We start from the raw sequence: 18,673 nt of genomic DNA, 5'->3' as shown, positions 1-18,673 counted from the left end.
TTCTCAGCTGACATTTTCTATTTTTTAATGTATTTTATTCTTCTACGGTAAAGTTTAGGTAATCCGAAATTCTGGCTGGAATTCAAGGTGGATTCTTATCGGGGGTCCTGGCATTCAAGCAGCGCTGCCTGCACACAAAAAATAAAACCACTGCACGAAGAATGTCAAGTATGACCGAAAACACGCGCCGTGGTTATCTTGGAACTTCAAGGAACAAAGTTTCTTTTTCACCGCGAAACACTCGAGTTTTTGTTTATCAAACGATCAGAGGAAAAGCAGCAGGAAAATCGCTAGAGTAATAATCGATCCTCGAAATGTACAAGCAATTGCCACCTTTTATCTTTTAGACGTTTTGTTATTTTATTAGTGTCTTTTATCTCTCAAGTCGTTTATACTTCTATACCTTTCCCGTTATTGTTTGCATAAATTTTATTATCGCGTCACTGTGGTTTATTTATCGCCGCCGGCGTTTATTCTAAAAGTTCATATAAACATCTTAAAATCGTTCGCCAACCTCTGATTGCATCATTTTTACGATCCGGTTTGCGTACACCATTTCGCCTTTTTATCGACCTACTTTTTACGTACCGCCCTTTGAATCTGATGATCGTTCGAGGTGTACTTCGTTCTCGCAAATAAGAACAGAGGGATTGGAGATGCAGTGTTTCCAATAAGAAGGTTAACAAGAGGAAAGAGAAAGGGAGAACTTCAAGAGCGTTTCGCGCCACGCTTCCGGACGATTATAACGCACAGGGGAGTTTCGAGGGTTCTTCCGACGGGAACGGCGGAGTTTTAACGGTTAGGGGGTAATAATAATAATAGCTTAATAATAACTTAACAACACGTTGACGAAATAAAGAGAAAGAGAGGAGAAAAGAAATATTAGACGAGTCTGGGCCGTCGACTTTCCAAACACGAAACTTACCCACGGAAAGGTGGAGATCTCGCGAGTTTTACGCGCCTTTTTATCGTTAGCGGAATTTTATTTTCCCCGTGTTTCCACCAACCAACGTGAAAAATAAGGTAAAGCAAAAGAGAGTGGGAGTGTTTTACGGTTCTCGAGTTAAAAGGTAGCCGAGGGTAGAATTTTCTCTTATCCCTTTCTCTCTCTCTCTATCTATCTCTCTCTCTATCTCTCATCTACCTGTTTGGAGGTCTCGCGAATTTAACCTACCTTCTGATCAAGTTTTATCATTAGCGGAATTTTCTTTTCTCCGAGTGTTCCAACCAACGTAGAAAATAAGGACGAATACAAGGACTTGGAAATTTTTTACAGTTCTTAGATCAAAAGATAAAAGCTTAAAAAGGAGGACAGAATTTTCTTCTGAATTTTATACCTTCCATTTTTTCATCCAACCGCCTTACTCGTATATGAAGCTAGAGCAAAAGTAATTAAGGGCGAACAGTGTCTTCGCGCGAGCATACCATTGTCGAAATAAAAAGCGTCACCGTGTCGCAGTTTTATCGCGGTAACGACCGACGAGGCAACGAATTTCAGCAGGTTCGCGGAGGTAAAGAGCTTACGAGGAGAAGAGAGAAAGGAGAACAGGAAAATAGCGTATGGTTGTAGAAAGATAAAAGATATCTAAACGCCGTGGGTTCTTCTCCGAGCGAGGTGTAAAGTTTTGCTCATTCTCTGCACGATCGGGGGGACAGAAAGGAGAGGCTCATCGGAAGAGATCTCCAATGCCGATGCTTCCGGTTCGCGATCCGTTGAATCGTACCTCGCTTCCTGCTCCCCGAGCTTTTCACTTCTTAATTGGTAGATCTGCAGATTAAATAATATTCCAGTCAGAGAGCGAGAAGGGAAATAACGTTCGGAGCGCGTGCAGGAATTAGAGAGGTGTGCGATCCATGTTGTCTGCTCCAAGAAGGAAAAGGCTACGAGTCGTTTTGTTTCCGATGGTACAGAACAAAGAAGATCGTAGAGTACATTGGTATTTGAACATTTATCGTAGATCACGCGGTGCATAAAACATTTCGAAATCTTTGTTAATCAGATACGACTGCCGTGATTACATTGATAAAATTTGAAATCAATCTAAAACTGTATATGTATAGAAATTACCAAGTATTTATCGCAAACATTTTGTTTGTAAAACATCAATATACAACATGAACATTCGTTTTAAACGTGTAATCGAAAGAGGCTCTCACATCGAGGGTTATTTTCTTAAGATAATAAATGATCGATTTTGTATTATCATAATCCGGGAATTTTATTGTCGCGCAGTTTGCTTCTCGTGACAGGGATGTAAATGGTCGAAAATCCCCCGTGCAATTCGAGATAGGAGAACAGGGAACCTCCAGCCACGTTCGTGGACCGAAATTTAAATATCTCGATACGTCTAGATATCGCGGTAGAATCAAGGTCGTTGTCTGCTACTTTCTCAACGATAAATACGTCACACGACGGGAGATAGATTTACAATGGCAGATAAGAGCAATCGGTCGAAGAAGCTCGCCTCGAAATCGGAGGGTTCTGTGTCACTCGACGGAGAACCGCTACAGAGGCTCGCGAAAGTATTTCAACACCCGCGCATAGATACCTTTCATGTACGTGTTCTGCAACTAATATATTTCCGATTTTCAAATCTTATCGATATAATCACGCCAGTCGTGTCTCGTCGCAGTGTCAATGAAATTGCGAAAGTTTCGTGCGACGCACATGGTATATTCATAAAACTGTTGCATAGTTGACAATTGGAAACTTCCGTGAATTCGGATACTTTGTGCATAGAATGTAATTCGAAAGAAACGTGAAAAGATTTACTTGAAAACCATTAGAACTCGTGGTCTGGTACCAATCGAGGAACTTTGCTGCCGTGCCGTGTATCTCTGCGATATTATTTAGATCGTCGATAAATGTATAATCGCAGCATCGTTATAAGACCGGTGCTTGACAACGTGGAATTTCAGATCTCAGGTGAAATTTTTATCTCGATACTTGAAAATGACAACGGCAGTCCGCGATTTAACCGAATTAGCGCGATCGTAAACTGGCATTACCACTGCCGCGACGTTATCTGCTTAAGTAGGTAACGTCGCAAAACGACTAGGTTGACGCGTAACCTCGCGGTTTTAAGCGTAGGTAATGTCCCCGTAATGCGATCCAACGGCGGTCGGGATCAGCGTCTAAACGCCTAGACTTTCTCTGAATGCGTTCTCTTTTATCTGTTTCTGAAATCGCTCTCGAAAATAAACAAATTGAGAAATCCATGTCATCAAAGATAATCGTATAACGAAATCGTTTTTTATCGGACTAAAAAGGTCGACTATGTTTCACACTGTTTGTATATGAATTAGAGGAATCGTAGCTAGTGTGGAGAGTTAGTGAACTCCAATTACATAAATTACTTATCCCCAGGCAAGTTCACATAAATGGAATTCTACTGTACTCTAAACTCTAAGGTCGTAAAGCACTAGACCCCTCTTTTCATAAAACACGCCGTACATCTTCGACGCTAACTAAACAATTTTGAATTAAACACGTGGCAACGATATAGAGACCCTAACCGAGGTCAGATATATATATATAAGACAACAAAGACACGAAACTGGAAAAAGCATCGACGAAATCTTCTAACCGATCGATTTAGAAATTCCTGTTCTTCCTGTTGGTAACCAAATAAATCGGGAGAATATCGCTGAAAAGCGTAAAGTAAATATGTAACGAGCATACGCGTTATTATTTCGATGCGCGTTAACATAGTCGTTATTGTGGCTTTCATCGCATCCCGATGCCTTCTCCTCCATTAAAGAACGAATTCACCGAACTTCGTCTTCGCCATTCAATTTATTACTTTCCATCGACTTTCACGTAGCAGGAAACCGCTGGAACACGCACGCGTTTACACAATGAGAATTCAGTTTCTTCCCGTTGCGCAGGCAACCCGTTATCAAACCGTTTCTGATAGCGACGCTGTGAAACGTTTCATGACTAAAAAGAGAAAGAGAGAGAAGCTAAAGCGAGTCTGTTTCAAGAAATTATCGGCGCTTTACCGCGTTTCCCGCCTCATGCATAAGGAACACGAGTTTGCATCTCATCCACGTGAAAATTTGCCTGGAAAATTCGCCTCTGCACAGACGAGGCGAATTCGATTTAATTGCAATGTACGCGCAAATTCGAAAAGTCCCACCGCGAAAACGACGTCGTGCATTTTTCACCAGCGTTCGATCCTAGTGAAAACATCGTCGTACAATTGTTCGAGCAAAAACGCTCGATCGCTTGTAGACATTTTTTATGAATACGATAGTCGAGTCTCGTTACAGTGCTAATGACATTTCAAAATATCTTTTATAACACGTACAATGTGGACGTAAAAGTTTTCTATGATAGACGTTCAATTATCGCTGTATATGGTCGCGAGCCAAGAACACCTAGATGGAAAGTACCGTGCTTGATTTTTCTACGAACCGATTGGCCGAGCGACATTAACTGTGCATTGTCAACCGTGCAACGAATCGCGCGCATTTCCGCGCGCCTTAATTTAATTAGAGCCACCGGTGCAATTACAAAAAGCGTTCACAGGATCGCGGAACTGGGGTTACCTCGAAACTGGAACAGGAAACGTATTCGGTGGCGCGACAAATAAATTTCGACGAAACATGCCACGTTGTGGCTGATGAGACTTGCATTTTTGTGCAGAGTTCTGCAAAAGTTCGAGGCCCCAGACTTTGATGGCCATCGGTGTTACTTTGTCCTCCTTTGTTAATAGGTTTGGAATTTTTGCACAGCACAGTATCTTATAACGGTAATGACGATAACGCGTCTTCCTTATGCAAGAACAGCGTTCAACAATAAACGGCTTTGTTCCCGGTTATCTTTCGTTTTGTTGTTATTTGTACAGTATCTTTCTTTGTAGACTTTGCGGTTTCTGAACGAGGAAAAAGGATTCTCTCGATACCGCGTATAAAAGTTGACTTTGACGAAACGGTCGGTAGAAGTTTGATATATTAAATCGGTTTGATTTATTCAAATGGTCAAAGCTGGGATAGACCTTCTCGCTCGCAAGTTTAATATTTGGAAATGTTTCCCACGGATCAGCCTGTGTAACGTTCATACTGAGTTGATCAGAAAGTCTTTACGTCAGCCTCGATATTCGATTTTTCCGTCTTCTCTTTGAAGAAGCCTGTTTACTTTACGTGGATTATATAGCAGCGGGATATATGGAACGTCCGATTTTAATCAGTGCAAATTTTCAGAGAGCCAACCGGCCTGACCGGCGTTGTTTTTCCTTTCCACGCTTCGATAATTTTAACCAGAGCAGATAAATGCGATCAAAATGTAATTTTTCTTCAAAGAACGAGGATGCATTTTTTGACCAATTTTAAAGAAAAATCTCCTTTCATAAGCAAGAATATCTACCCTCTAATGTTTACGTAATATATATTCGTAATAAGTAGGACGCGTTTCTTATGGCCGACGCTGCGCTTTATTAGCATCCTATCGAAGAAAGAATTTTAGTAACGTGCGATTGATCGGCAACATTCAAAATTTGAAAATTGTTCTCCGATGGGACATCGAAAATGTAACTTATCGTGTTCTTTTCCTGTAGTTTTCGTATTCATAAAACACTTTTATATACTTGTTGAGATACTTTCGCCTGTCATTGTAATTACACTCATCCCTCGAACAAATTAATCAAATTCCACCACCTCTTCGCGCAAATATCGGAAGGACTTCTAACCTTTGATAATTGAACAGGAGGGGAAAGTCACCGTCCCTGGGTTGCATTAACTATGCATAGAACGTTTGCCGGATCGTTGCACTCTGAACGGTGAATAACTACGTAAATAATACATTTTACTTCGTCGGTACGTTACGTTCGTTTCCTTTTACGGGACAGCTCGTAGTTGGCTCGTGACTTTACGTTATCGTTCGAGTCCGCAGGCTCGTCCTTTCATTTTTATTACTTCAAAGCACAAAGGGATCTTGCGGAACTAGAAACAAAGCTCGTCTTGTCGTTTTTCTTTTGTCGTCCCTCTTCTGTAGATCGTTACATAATTACAACGAATAATATGTTAATTCACCGATATTATTAGTCGATAAATTATTATGCAAAAGGAACGAAATACTTGTGCACGGCAGTGTAACTGCTAAGCGTATTTAATGTTTTAAGGATCGCGCGCTATTAACCGTTTTATATTCCGCCCATAGCGAAATAAATCTCGTCCATCGACTTTGTTCTCTCGTCGAGTTGCCACCATGACCCGTTTACGACCATGCAAACGTTGTTACTACCAATAATGTTCATATTACGTCAGGTTCATAGCGAAATGCCGGCCACTAGTTTGGTCCACTATCGATTACGCACAGTTTACAGTTACTCAAGCATTGTTCGCTAATTATTCGATAACGTTATGCTCGGTCCACATCATACGATATCTACATAACTCGCTGGTTAAATTACGTCGAGTTCACAGCTTACGCAAACATTGTTCTCCATTGCTGACGATAGCTATATTTTTCTTTGTTGTTCTTTCTTTGAAGCACGGCTCGGACATTAAGCGCTACTCACACTGGCACGCGAAAGTATTCTAATATTAACCATAGAAAACTTTCGTGCCAATGTATCGCATACATAAAATTTCATTGGCACTGTAACTGTAAACACAGCTGTCATAATCATATTGGTACATTTCGAATAACATATAAATAATATTTGAGTATATTACTATACGCTGCGTATGTATTCGAGGAAAGAGATTTTCTAGATGAAATATCGTTGCTACTCCGATCACGAGGCTTCGCGCGTCAATTTTCCAGGCGTGTTGCCGTTCAAGGTGAATCTTATTAATCACCTGCAGCATGGATATCTGGCGATACAAAGGAGACTCGGTCCGACGTTGGTCGAAGCATCGGATTTCGTGCACAGAAATCCAAGATTTTCTTTACGTGGTGTGGCTACTACGTAATAGGAGATTTCACATCCTGCTTTCGTAGACGTGTCCACGTTCCACCACTCGATACTCCGGATCGAGTCTTGCTATGAATAAAAATAAAACATGGAATTCTTTCCAGTTTAGTCGATCGAGCCGTGAAATTCCTTTTGAATCTTAATAAACAGTGTCAGTCGTGTAATCGATTCCGCGAAAACTCGTCGCGTCTTCCGCTCAGCGATCGTTCCTCGCGTAACGTAATTCGTTTCAACGATTCAGTAATTTCTTGCTAACGATAAAGATCGTTTCCAATTTAACGATCTACCAGTAACGATGTGTGCGAACAGGGAAAAGAAAAACGGGACAAGAAAAACGACGAGGCTAATGAAGTGCTTCAGAAAGCTAGGACAATTGGCGTAAAGAATCGGCGACGAAAACAAGGAATTTCACACGTGACCGATTGATACGCGAGTAATTGCCGCGCGGTCTCGATTACAAATCCTCGTTATGCCGGCGCCCTAATTGGCGGTGTAACAGAGATATCGAGCCGGAAACTGGAACGAAACCGAGCGACGCGAAAGAACAAACCGAGCCACCAGCTTTTTCACGCGTTCCTGCTCGCTTAAGAAGAGACACGCGTACACACGAGAGTTAGCGGGCTGCGTGTAAAACGCAGATTAAAGCTGTGCCTGTTGCGTTCCAATTGAGCTCTGACAATTGGTCACGCGCGAATTACGTTATCACGGTATTATGCTACAAGGTGTCTCTCGTGCTGAATCATTTTTTCTCGCTGCTCCGATCGTAACCAACTCCGATCAACCGAAACGATTAATAGCTTTAGATGTCTCTGGATTGCGAATGTTTCTGCAAATTCATATTTCTACGAACAGTAAAATCATCTAAGCAGACGTTAGTTTCGTCCGTTGAATATCGTTATGATTACCGTACTTCGAGTGTTTTACATTTATTATTAGAGCACGGATGTTTATACATTTATGGAAACGTGGAGAAATATATCAAATTTAAAAGGCTATTAATAACATTTATTCGGCCAATTTAATAAAACACCACCCTCGTAAAATAATCTTTAATAACACATAACTGAAACTCTAACTTACAATTATAATTTTCGAGCAAATTTTCAGAGCGTGAAACATTTAATCCTGAAATATTTTTAGGAACAGAGTTCATCTCTGCCGAAACAGTGCAAATTCCCCACGTTCAGATCGTAGACGTAGCGTTATCATGCCACAGAGAATTAAAAAACGTATTAAAAATCTGCATTTCCTTTGCATATCATCGTTGCACGCTCGATAAAACTGCGGATATATAGTGGCCACAGAAAGTATTTGCGCGCCATTGTATCTATCATATCATTTGCATACCAATTAATTAAGTTCCAATGTATTAAATTTCTTATCATGTTAGTAGCTCTTACAGAGGCCAACCGTAGAACCCGATAAAAAGACGATTCATTGAAAACTAAAGGTACGTGCAAATACTTTTTGTAGCCACTGTACACCAACCTAATGCAAATAGTGGAAAAGAGCCGGTTACCGTACAGATATTACTTTAGCGCGTGAAAACTGTCGACTATGTAACCGATTTTTATTCGTCGTAACTCAGACAGCGGATACGTTTGATGTCCAAACGAGGAAACCGCGAGCCCGTAGCACGCGGTTGAATTGCCGTTAACCAACTTATCGAATAATATAATTAGTGACAATTAACGCACGTTCAATTCGTTTTGGCAATCAGCCACAGAACGAACGGAGTGGTATCCGGTTACCGTTAGAATTAGATTATATCCTCTCCTCGATTTCGCAAGCGCGCGTACTTTCACGTGTCAGACCTTTTTCTCCTTTAAATCGCGCGCACGCCTGCCGCGTGTTCACCCGCGTCGAAACACCTTCCGCCACACCGCAGCGGTGAAACGTTGCCAGCGAATTACGTACGCTGATAAAGACCGCTCCAAATACAGTTTTCGACGAACGTAGGAGAAAATTAAAAGCAACTTTCTTTTCGACGCGCTATTCTGGCCGGCGCTGACTTGAAGAATATTTGGAGTTAATTTAAGAATAACATTTTTTCATTAACCCTCCGGTCCTTTTCCAATCTGTCTGATGCAGAATGGATGTTGCACCGCGATAGATGTTATTACAAAGCAATTTTTAAATATTTAGTTTTAATATTCGATATAATAGGACTCGCTTTTTGCAAGTATACTTAAAGTATACTCAAAGAAAAAGAAGATAACCGAAGAGATAAAAACGCGAGGAGGAAGCGAGGAACAGCCCAGTTAACTTAGAATTTTACGTAGAATATTTAGCGATAGTAGCTTTTATGCGTTTCTTTTTACGATTTGAAACCTTCAGGTTTTAACCTTCTTAGCTTAAACATATCGTAAATGATCTAGTTGTAGAAATACAAGTGTCGGACTTTGAGCTATTATATATGTCTGACTTTCTTCGAGCAAGTCATACATATTTAATGAGATAATTTCTAAAAACTATATATTACGTACTTACGTCAAAATAGATAACCGCAATTCGGTAAATGGCAATAAAAATTACAATAGTCTAGTCGATGTATTAAAAATGTTCGCACAATGATCGACGATTAAGTCGGATCATTAACAAGGATCGATGTGTCGGACATGGATGCGACGTCACGACGCCGTCCGTCTGGCTAAATATAGCTTGAAACCAACGAGTCAGCAACGATCACGAGTTTCGTCGCACGCTCCTCAGACACGCCTCCGCCTCTGTCGTTCTCTGAACGCGGTGGTTACAAGGTTCATGAAGGAAAAACCAAATGTTTCCGACCGATAACGCGGCTGTCTCGCGAACGCTGTTCCCTTTGTCCCATTAATTCCATCGATTCTGTCGAAATACAACCGTAAAAACAGATTATATCGAAATATACACAAAGGAGTGAACGGCCACTCTCGTGCCGCGACTATCGCGATAATCGCGGCTACAAATCCTTGACGAGGAACGACACTTAAAAATCGAACGTCGAGCATTATCTCGTGTTTGCGTTGGATCGCGACCGACGTTCCTATAGCCTCGTTAGCGGCAAAGGGAAAGGGAATGACACACGTCGAGAATTTCTACGTAGACATACGTGACGTACAGTGGCTCGCAAAAGTATTTGGACTATGTATAAAAATCTTGTATAAATATATTGTGTATTTATATCGCAGGAAGATTCTTGAAATGTCATTAACACTGTAGTGACTCACGGCTATCGATGATGTATTGGTAAAGCTTGAAACAAAGCCGAAAACGTATATAGAAGTTACGAGATAATTACCACGAACGTATGTTTAGTGAAAACTTAGATTAAAAAATGAATAGCCTTATCTTAGTCGTATAAGAAAGTGATTTGAATATCTAGGATTGTTAATAAAATAGACAATCGATCGTCTAAATATGTTTCCCATCTCTGCGAGATGTATGCTTTTAAGCACTCGTAGCTTTTATGTGCAGTTTGAAATTTGTTTTAAACTTTGATATTTGAAAACGTAACGCCAAAGAAATGTCAGAATGTTTTGCGTAAGATACGGGTGTCTGCGTGTATTCGAATACTTTCGTGAGCTACTGTACACTACATCTTCGATTTAATTGCGTGCCTGCTCGTGGAATTTGTAATTACAGCGTGATTCAAATCTTCAGAGAAGAATATTAAAAATGGAATTGCGACAGGAGCAATTAAATAAAACAAACAAAACGATCGACTTGAATGACGCAGTATGAACAGCGAAATGCGACGGTTTTTACTCGGTCTAGCCGGCTTGCGGTTTCGCGCGTTATCGCGTCCACTCGCGATCCAATCGAAACCGAACCAGCCGACTTTCCCGTGGTTGTATTCGATGTGATGACATCCCCTGATCGCGGATTTATCCAAAACGGGGTATTCGCCTGATTCCACGTATTTTACGACCGTCCATTATCGATCCGTCGATCGTTGACGCCTAACGGGACATGAAAATAATTCAGCCTATCGGCACTTGGAACGCGCGTGAACGTGTTCGACATCGAAGCAAACGATCATCCATTCCTCTTCCAACCAACGACTCTTCTTTGTAATACATTCTTTCGACATCATTCTATTGTTACCGTCTCATCAACGATCTCGACGATTCAAAGCTTTTCCCATACAATGTCAAAAATCCCACAGATAAGAAAAATTCCAAATCTGCAAACTTGCTACATAGTTACAACGAATACGTACGTATCCGGATGGACTGCAGTTCTGACGAACTCGATACGTCAAAGCAATCAAATACGTATACAGAGAGTCTTTTGAGCGCACGCATTATAGCGTTGAGATGTTTAATTCGCCAGAACGCCAGTTAGAATACGTATCCACCGTGACTATATCCTTAAGAATTCGATTCTAGGCTTACCTGGTCGATGCTGAGACGTGACCCTCTATGGTAATTTCGACAGGCCCACTAATCCGACGAAGCACACTGACACTCGGAACCCCTTGTTGGTACACGGGCAGGTTTCTCAACCTGGAGGGAAAATCGAGACGGAAAAACTGGGCCGAACAACAGGCCGGGATCGAGTGGCGCGCGCCACTCGCCGGAGAAACAGAGGCAAAACGGTGTGTGTCGAGGCGTGCAGGCCACTCTATCGTGTTGTGTGCGTGCGTATATACGTGTGGACGGAGAAGCAAGAAAAATCCACGCGATCGTGCGTCGCGGCCGGTGCCGAGCCGACTGACTGACTGACTGACTGACTCCGCCAGTCAGCACGTACAGTCACCGCACTTGCATCAACACACACCGGCTGGCATCCACTTCCCCCGCAGCCTCTCGTTTCCAGCTCCATTCCAGCTCCTCTCAGAACCGTGCCTTCTCTCGTGCATCTCGGCCGAGGCCCTGGTTCGTTGCCTGCATCTTCGTGGCCCGCACTCCAGCTGCGTGCTTTCTTCGGTTCGCCACGCTTCTTCGCCCCCTTCGGAGATCCTATTTGCTTCGTGAAAGCGTGGAATTCGATCAACAATTCGAGAAATTTGTATTTTGATTTTTGTCTCTAATTGTCTTTGATTTCCCGCTTTTATTTGATTTTATTTGAACGACGGATTTTTCAGAGAGAATTCCAAGACTGAGAATCTAATGGTGTAGGTCTGTGCTATTTTCCATGCAACAGTATCTTGTACTAATTGGATATATGTTGAAATACGTGATCCAATTCAAATTGTCCAAATCTTGATTTACTACACCACTATGATTTTTAACCCGCCAATTGGAGCGTACATTTGGGTAAAAGCATTTATCGCTGTTAGCATGGTATCGTGTGGTAAGGACATTAATTGAAGAATCGATAATGGTAATACGTTCGTAAATAGAGTTGTCGAGAGATTAAATTTTTTCGATATCGATAAAAGTTTTCTATACGAACTGCTTATCGTGCAACGAACGCGCGAATTTAAAATATGCCTCATGACGTTGTAATATTTAGAAATTAATCGTCGTGACTCTGGCCGTACTGGCTTGCATTATTTATAAATGCCTGAATGAAATTAATTGTTTCAACTTAGTTTATCATAATGAAGCACAACTGGAAAACAAGGCCGCAACGAACATATTGCGGCACACGATACACGCAAGAAGCTGAATACCAAAGATTCCTGGAATCACTGCTATAGAGCGATAAAGCGTTTACACCTGGATCGATTAGCATCCTTCATTAAAATTAATGGAGAATCGATACTAATCCTCCCACGATCGAGCATCCATGTTCGATGCATATGAACGTAGTAATTAAGCGAAATATCTGCATCCGACCGAGATGTATCGGTGCGTTGGCTTTGGTTTTAGGGACAGGTATGCATTACGTGTTGTGCAAACACCAATGTATGTAATATACTTACACACCGACTAATATTGCCCTGAAAAATACCTGCCGCATAGCATTGACTAAATACAGCATAGACCTGACATTATATGAGATTTCGTGTCACATGTTCTGAAATACCGACCTCGTGAAGATTCAGAGTTTGTCACGCCCTCTACGATTTGCTACGTCGAATATAGGAATCTGTATATTCGTTTCAATCGTCGGAAGCGATAAAAGTGGAAAATTATATTCTGTAATACCGACAATTCACAGGTTTTATTACGCCATCTAGAATTTACAACATGGCGCGAGTGTAATTAGTCCGCTTGAATCCGCTCATTTAAACAAAACTTTAAACAAAACTAATTATTGCATGATTGAATAAACTACTAGTGATTCAGTTCATTTAACTGAACGTGAACTACTATTATACGAACGAGATAACCTTAGTTTTAGTATATTTGTAAAGATCGATGCACTTAGTCGATATATTTATCGACGGAAGCAAGATTTCTTTTACTCTTTCTATTGGGCGTAATTTGTCTTTGAATAATACATTTTTCCCCTTAGAAATGACAATATATCAATGCGATTTTTATTTTAGATTCGTAATGTTTATAAATATGTACTGTGGTATTCTCGATTAATGAATATTAGAGTCCTGATTTTTGATTAGACATATATGTAGATCTATTTTTAATCATATATGTATATATATGTATATACGATGTGCTCAACAGTAAAAGACTTCAAAAGAGAATTAATATTCAAAAAGTTTACGATTGTTCAATGTCTATCAACGAATAATATTGTTACATTATATTATGAGAGATTAGGAGTTGTTTAAAGATCAAATGAATTTTATGGTACCATTGACTTAAGTTTATAATGATACGAAGATGACTTTTAATACGAAGCCAACACACAGATTGGAATGTACTATTTATTATACTATTTCTAAACAATCTGTTATATAATAATGCATTTAATAATATAAATTCAAATTATAAAAAATATTACATCTATTATTATAACAAACGTCGATATGTATCGATATCATAAATCACATTCCAATCAATATTTTCTATATACGTAATTAAATAGATACAGATATATCATACTTTTATGAATATTTTATCAACTATGCATATTATAGGACAAAATTTTCAAAAGGGCATTAATATTTTCTGAAAGTAAATAATCTTCCGAGATCACCTTTGATATATCGATAATCGATTCGGTGTCGCCATTTAGTTTTTTGAACGCGTTTCTCGCGTCTACAAGTTCCGTTAAAACGTTTTTGAAAAGTAACTGGAAAGAAGTGTCTTTCAAATATTTTGTGTGTTTTATACGTTATGGTTTAAAGGATTATGATCTGCTTACCTCAATTCCACTATAATTTGCAATGCCAACGCATCCTACAAACCCTTTTCCGTGAGTATAATATCCTAACTTCCTCCTCCGTAATCCGAAACAGTAAACTACATGTTCTTTTTTACACGTATTGAGCAATTTATCGATTTGATCGTCTAATCCGTCTAAAATTACACGATCGTCATCTTTTTTTCATTCGAAAGAAAAATTTGATATTTACCTTCGAGTTCGACCTTTTCTATATCAGGAGCGATAATTACGAATTTGAGCTTTTTCAATTCGACGTGTTTACGAACTTCTTTCAAACCGGAATAGTAACGACGCTTGTACTTAGATTTGTTTGGTTTTTTCTCGTGAAATCTTTTTTGAAGTCTCGTGATTTCTTGTATGAATTTTTCAAGGTTGTCATTCAAAGCCACTGTTAACATATTAGTGCAGTATCTGTAAGGTATTTCAATTTTCAAAATCAATCAAAAATAATTTAATATCAATAATCAATAATGTTTTGTATAAGGTTGTAATCACGGAAAGGAAATAGGATAGGGAAGAGGATAGGTTCTGATAAACATTTTGATAATGTAATGTGTTTATATCGTTTATTGCATCTATAAATAAGAATTAATGAATCAGGTGTACAAATATGTATATTACAATGTCATATGGTAGCATATAAGTATTGTATCAAATATTTTGCTGTTTATGAATATAAGCGCTTACTTACAGTACTTACTCTCTAAAGTTACGAGAAAATTTTATAAGGCTTTTATCATCTACGTCTGTGCTATTTTGACCTTCTTCCTTAGGATCTTCTTCAATATGAAGGGAGAGTGTCTGTTTGACAATATCGTTCTCTATTATGTCACTGACAAGATCAGAAAAATTTGTTCTGCTATTTCTTCCAACCAATCTGTTTGTCAACCGTCTTCCTTGAATTCCAAGATTACTTATTTTCCCAATTACATCTGGTCTGTGAGATAGTGTATTATCTGAAATATTTATTTCATTTACATTTCTGTGATCTTTATCATACAGCGTCATTGTCCACATATTTCTAACATAGTCTATATTTGTTTCTGGATCGGCTGTAATCTTTAAAGCATTAAAATTCATAGCATCAACATCTCTATAGATAGCTTCCATTTTTTTACGTTCGAAAGCTTCTCTTTTGTCAACGTTAATTTGTGCTTTAATATTACGGTTTAATAAAATTAATTTCTTTAGTTTCGAGGGCTTCTTGTTTTTAGAAATACATATTCTCACTCTCCTTAGATCTGAACATTTGTTTTTGCCCAATGTGTTTGGCATCGTAAACCCAAAATTACCCATGTATAAATTAATTCTTAGTTTAGGAACCTCTTTGCCAATTTTACTTGCATGTATAGTATTCTATAAATAGAATTGTGAAAATTATTTAACATTTATCATTATAGAATAACCACTTAATCATAATATTAATAACACTTACCTGTAAAGCTTCCTGAAGGTTAATACAAATTTTATCTGATTTCTTATACCTTTTTAAGGATTTTGACTTCTTTGATTCCATACTTGTCTGCATGGGTAATACAATCTGCACACTGTTGGGTCTTGACAAACAATGATCTCTTGGTACAACAAAATTTTTACTCTTGACAAGTGCACTACCAAGTTCTGGATACTCAGAATGATCTAAACTTGCTGCTCTATTATCATCAGTAATATTTATGAAATCTTTTTTTCGAGACGAATGTTTAACTTCATTCTTTTGACAAAGTTCTGGCCATGGATTACGAGAATTAGCATTTCCATTTATACTGAAAAATAACGTATATATACATAGAAGTGTATGATTCAACTTTCCAAATATTTGCGAAATCCATTATAAAAATTAAATGCGGTACTCACTGAAATGACCACATGAAATTATCAATCTGTGATTTCTGCATCCTATCTTATTGGCGTTCAATCGTCGTAACTTTCATTTATGTAGAAAATAGAGTTCATAAAATTGTTACAGATGCCTGTCACTAATCGTGAACTACGCAAAACTGCGTCATTCACTAGGAATATATAAACAAAACTATAGATTGCATTCTATTTATTCTTAAAGATCCTAGATTTAAAATTCTAAATTTAGAAATCTAATTATAATACTATACCTAGCACTGTCCAATCGAAGTAAGTAGTTTCTTATTCACTTTTGTTAGAAACGAATCAATTCCATTCAGTTACAAGTTACAACTAACTAAAATAGCCGGTAAATATTTTTGAAGAATAGATTTAATGGAAAGCTAGGTATAACAAAGGTTGGTAGACATGATGACCTAATTTCTCAATGAAATAATCTCAGCGTTTCTCCGTCAGAGGGTACTGCTGTCGTATACCAATGTTCCATTAAATTTTTATGAAAATTGCAAGTAGGAATTTTTTACAAAAATATATAATTTTTTACACATATAGATACTCTTATCAAACATTTAAAATGATTTATTATTTATAAAATATCTCGTGTACATATGTCAAGGTTTATTCTACGATAATTCAATCGCTCGACAAGTTAAAGCACACGTTCGTATTTTAAGTTTTGTAAAGGATCCAATCCACCGCAAGAATTCCTCGGCTAAAAAAATGGCTCCATTAACTCGCAACCAATTAAAAATCCACTGCACGTACAGTTAGTTGTAGGAAATTTTATGCATCGCCATCTGCAATTCGGAATACCAACGAAAGAGTCAAATCGCACCCATCTGCGAGCCTAATGGAATCATTTTATCCTTCACATTCCGCATTATATCAATTCCTTCTCGCACTTCATATTCCAATATTTCTTTTTCAATACATTTTAACACATTTACGTTTCATGTAACATTTTTCGTACAACCCCGTTTATGAGCAAGCACTTACACATGGTACGCAATGCTCGTTCGTTTACTAACCCCTGCGCGATGTATATTTTATTCGCCATGTACAGCGCCATCCTCCTAACATTTCCTCGATATTTAATCTCCTATAAAATCTCACGAGCTGAAACGTAACCAAGTCGGTGAACGCGTCGACCTAAAGTCGTTGCATTATCTAACAGTAGTAAAAACGCCTCGCAATTACCCCCGTTGGATCGAGCTGTTCGTTGATGGTTTATCGTCGTTCGTAAAATCGCTCGTCAGAACGTCGCGCCGCTGGCGCGTGGAAATGAACATGTCGGGGGCGGGCGACTTTCTTGAAAAAGTATTTCCTTTTATTTTTTCTTATTTCGCTGGTGGGAACGTCGCGTCGGTGGTGCTCGTGCGCCGTTCACCAAGGACCTGCGCACGTGCACCGGCCTGGCGGAGCGATGGAAATCAATAATTTCCAGGGTATAAAAGGTCCTGTTTCCGTAACGTGGCCACCTCTTTGAGTTCCGGTGATCGGTGTGTCGCGCACCTCGGCTTCGAACGTGTTTAGTGGATTCTTCTTCGTTTACGATTTATCAGTTTCATCGAAGAGGTATACAAGCAGGTAGTTGATTAAGTGAATTAGCGTATAAGGCACACGCACCGGCATCGGGTATGCCGGTGTTTAGTAATAAGTTTATCACTCCTGTGGTCACACGGACGATCTCGGGATAATCCTATCGAATCGCTCTATCGAGGCGTCGTACGGTAATATACATATATACGTACATATATTATATATATATACATATAAATATATGTATGGATAGAATTAACGAAATTGTCTAATTTTCCTTATCTCTTTCCTTGTTATCGGTCTTTCTTGTCGTTTTCGTCAGCAGATGAATGTAGGAAGAACTGTCGGAGGCCTCGAAGAGCGCATCATCATCGTGGCCTCCTCGAATACCGATAAATAGATTCGAAAGATAAATGTAAAAACATTGGCGTGTGAGAAACGATTAAACGATTTGATCCGTTCGATCGAACGATTCTGATTCTGCATGGGGATGGTTTTCCACGGTAGAAAGTGCGGTTGCACGTGGCAGGCACGTAATCGAACGGGCGTGCAGGAAAAATACGCGACGAGTCATTAGCGTTGAAATACTTTCACCTCTTAAATGATGGTTGGCGATCGGTATTCGTTGGTCGTCGCGATAACATTTCACACCCGAAACCGTCCGCTTGACTACGATTAATTTAATTAAGAACTTCGAAATCAGAAAGATGAACTTCTTACGAGATTTGCATACATCCACGAGACTGATGGCTTAAGGATTATACACTTCTCTTCTCGCTCTCTTTATAATTTTGTCCAAATACTATATATTTGGTTTTTCTTTTCACTTTAATTTCATTTTTTCCACACGGATATACCGTGTGGCATGGTGTAGGCCTCCTGGGGATCCCCGCCATGTAAAAAAACGGGAACGCGTTCCGGCACAGTACCCCTTGGGTGACGAGGAAAGCTGTGCCATTTTTATGTTCGTTTGACACCCAGCTTTCCTTGTTTTCCACCCTTCTTTGTCTATTTCTAAGAACAAGATTATTTCCTTTTTTTTTTATTTTTCTACCGGTTTATAACGCTAATATACGAGACACGTTGCTCGACGCTTTCATTCTCGATTCGTAAATTGACCGACCGAGGCGGGAGCACCA

General features: G+C 39.3%; 2 protein-coding genes across 3 annotated transcripts in view; both read right to left on the bottom strand.

Moving 5' to 3' along the window:
• LOC122576048 (serine-rich adhesin for platelets) overlaps positions 1 to 11,991 on the bottom strand; it is a 63,430-nt gene extending 51,439 nt beyond the window's left edge. The window contains exon 1 of one of the 2 annotated variants that reach the window (XM_043745822.1): positions 11,294 to 11,991. The gene's annotated coding sequence lies outside the window, so the exon portion shown is untranslated. The remainder of the gene's footprint in view (positions 1 to 11,293) is intronic. The other variant, XM_043745827.1, reaches the window with a different exon arrangement.
• Positions 11,992 to 13,699: 1,708 nt separating this feature from the next.
• LOC122576049 lies at positions 13,700 to 16,387 on the bottom strand. Its single transcript, XM_043745828.1, has 7 exons — positions 16,247 to 16,387; positions 15,993 to 16,147; positions 15,574 to 15,901; positions 14,839 to 15,494; positions 14,329 to 14,549; positions 14,118 to 14,272; positions 13,700 to 14,045 (listed from the first exon to the last, which is right to left on the bottom strand). Exons 2-7 carry the CDS (start codon positions 16,031 to 16,033, stop codon positions 13,872 to 13,874), a joined length of 1,575 nt encoding a protein of 524 aa, XP_043601763.1. The 5' UTR covers positions 16,034 to 16,147; positions 16,247 to 16,387; the 3' UTR covers positions 13,700 to 13,871.
• Between the last annotated feature and the right edge of the window lie 2,286 nt (positions 16,388 to 18,673).

The sequence above is a fragment of the Bombus pyrosoma genome, linkage group LG15 (genome assembly GCF_014825855.1).
Source record: "Bombus pyrosoma isolate SC7728 linkage group LG15, ASM1482585v1, whole genome shotgun sequence".
NCBI lineage: Eukaryota > Metazoa > Arthropoda > Insecta > Hymenoptera > Apidae > Bombus > Bombus pyrosoma.
Note: the sequence above shows the minus strand (reverse complement) of the source record. Positions and strands in the feature narration are given on the sequence as shown.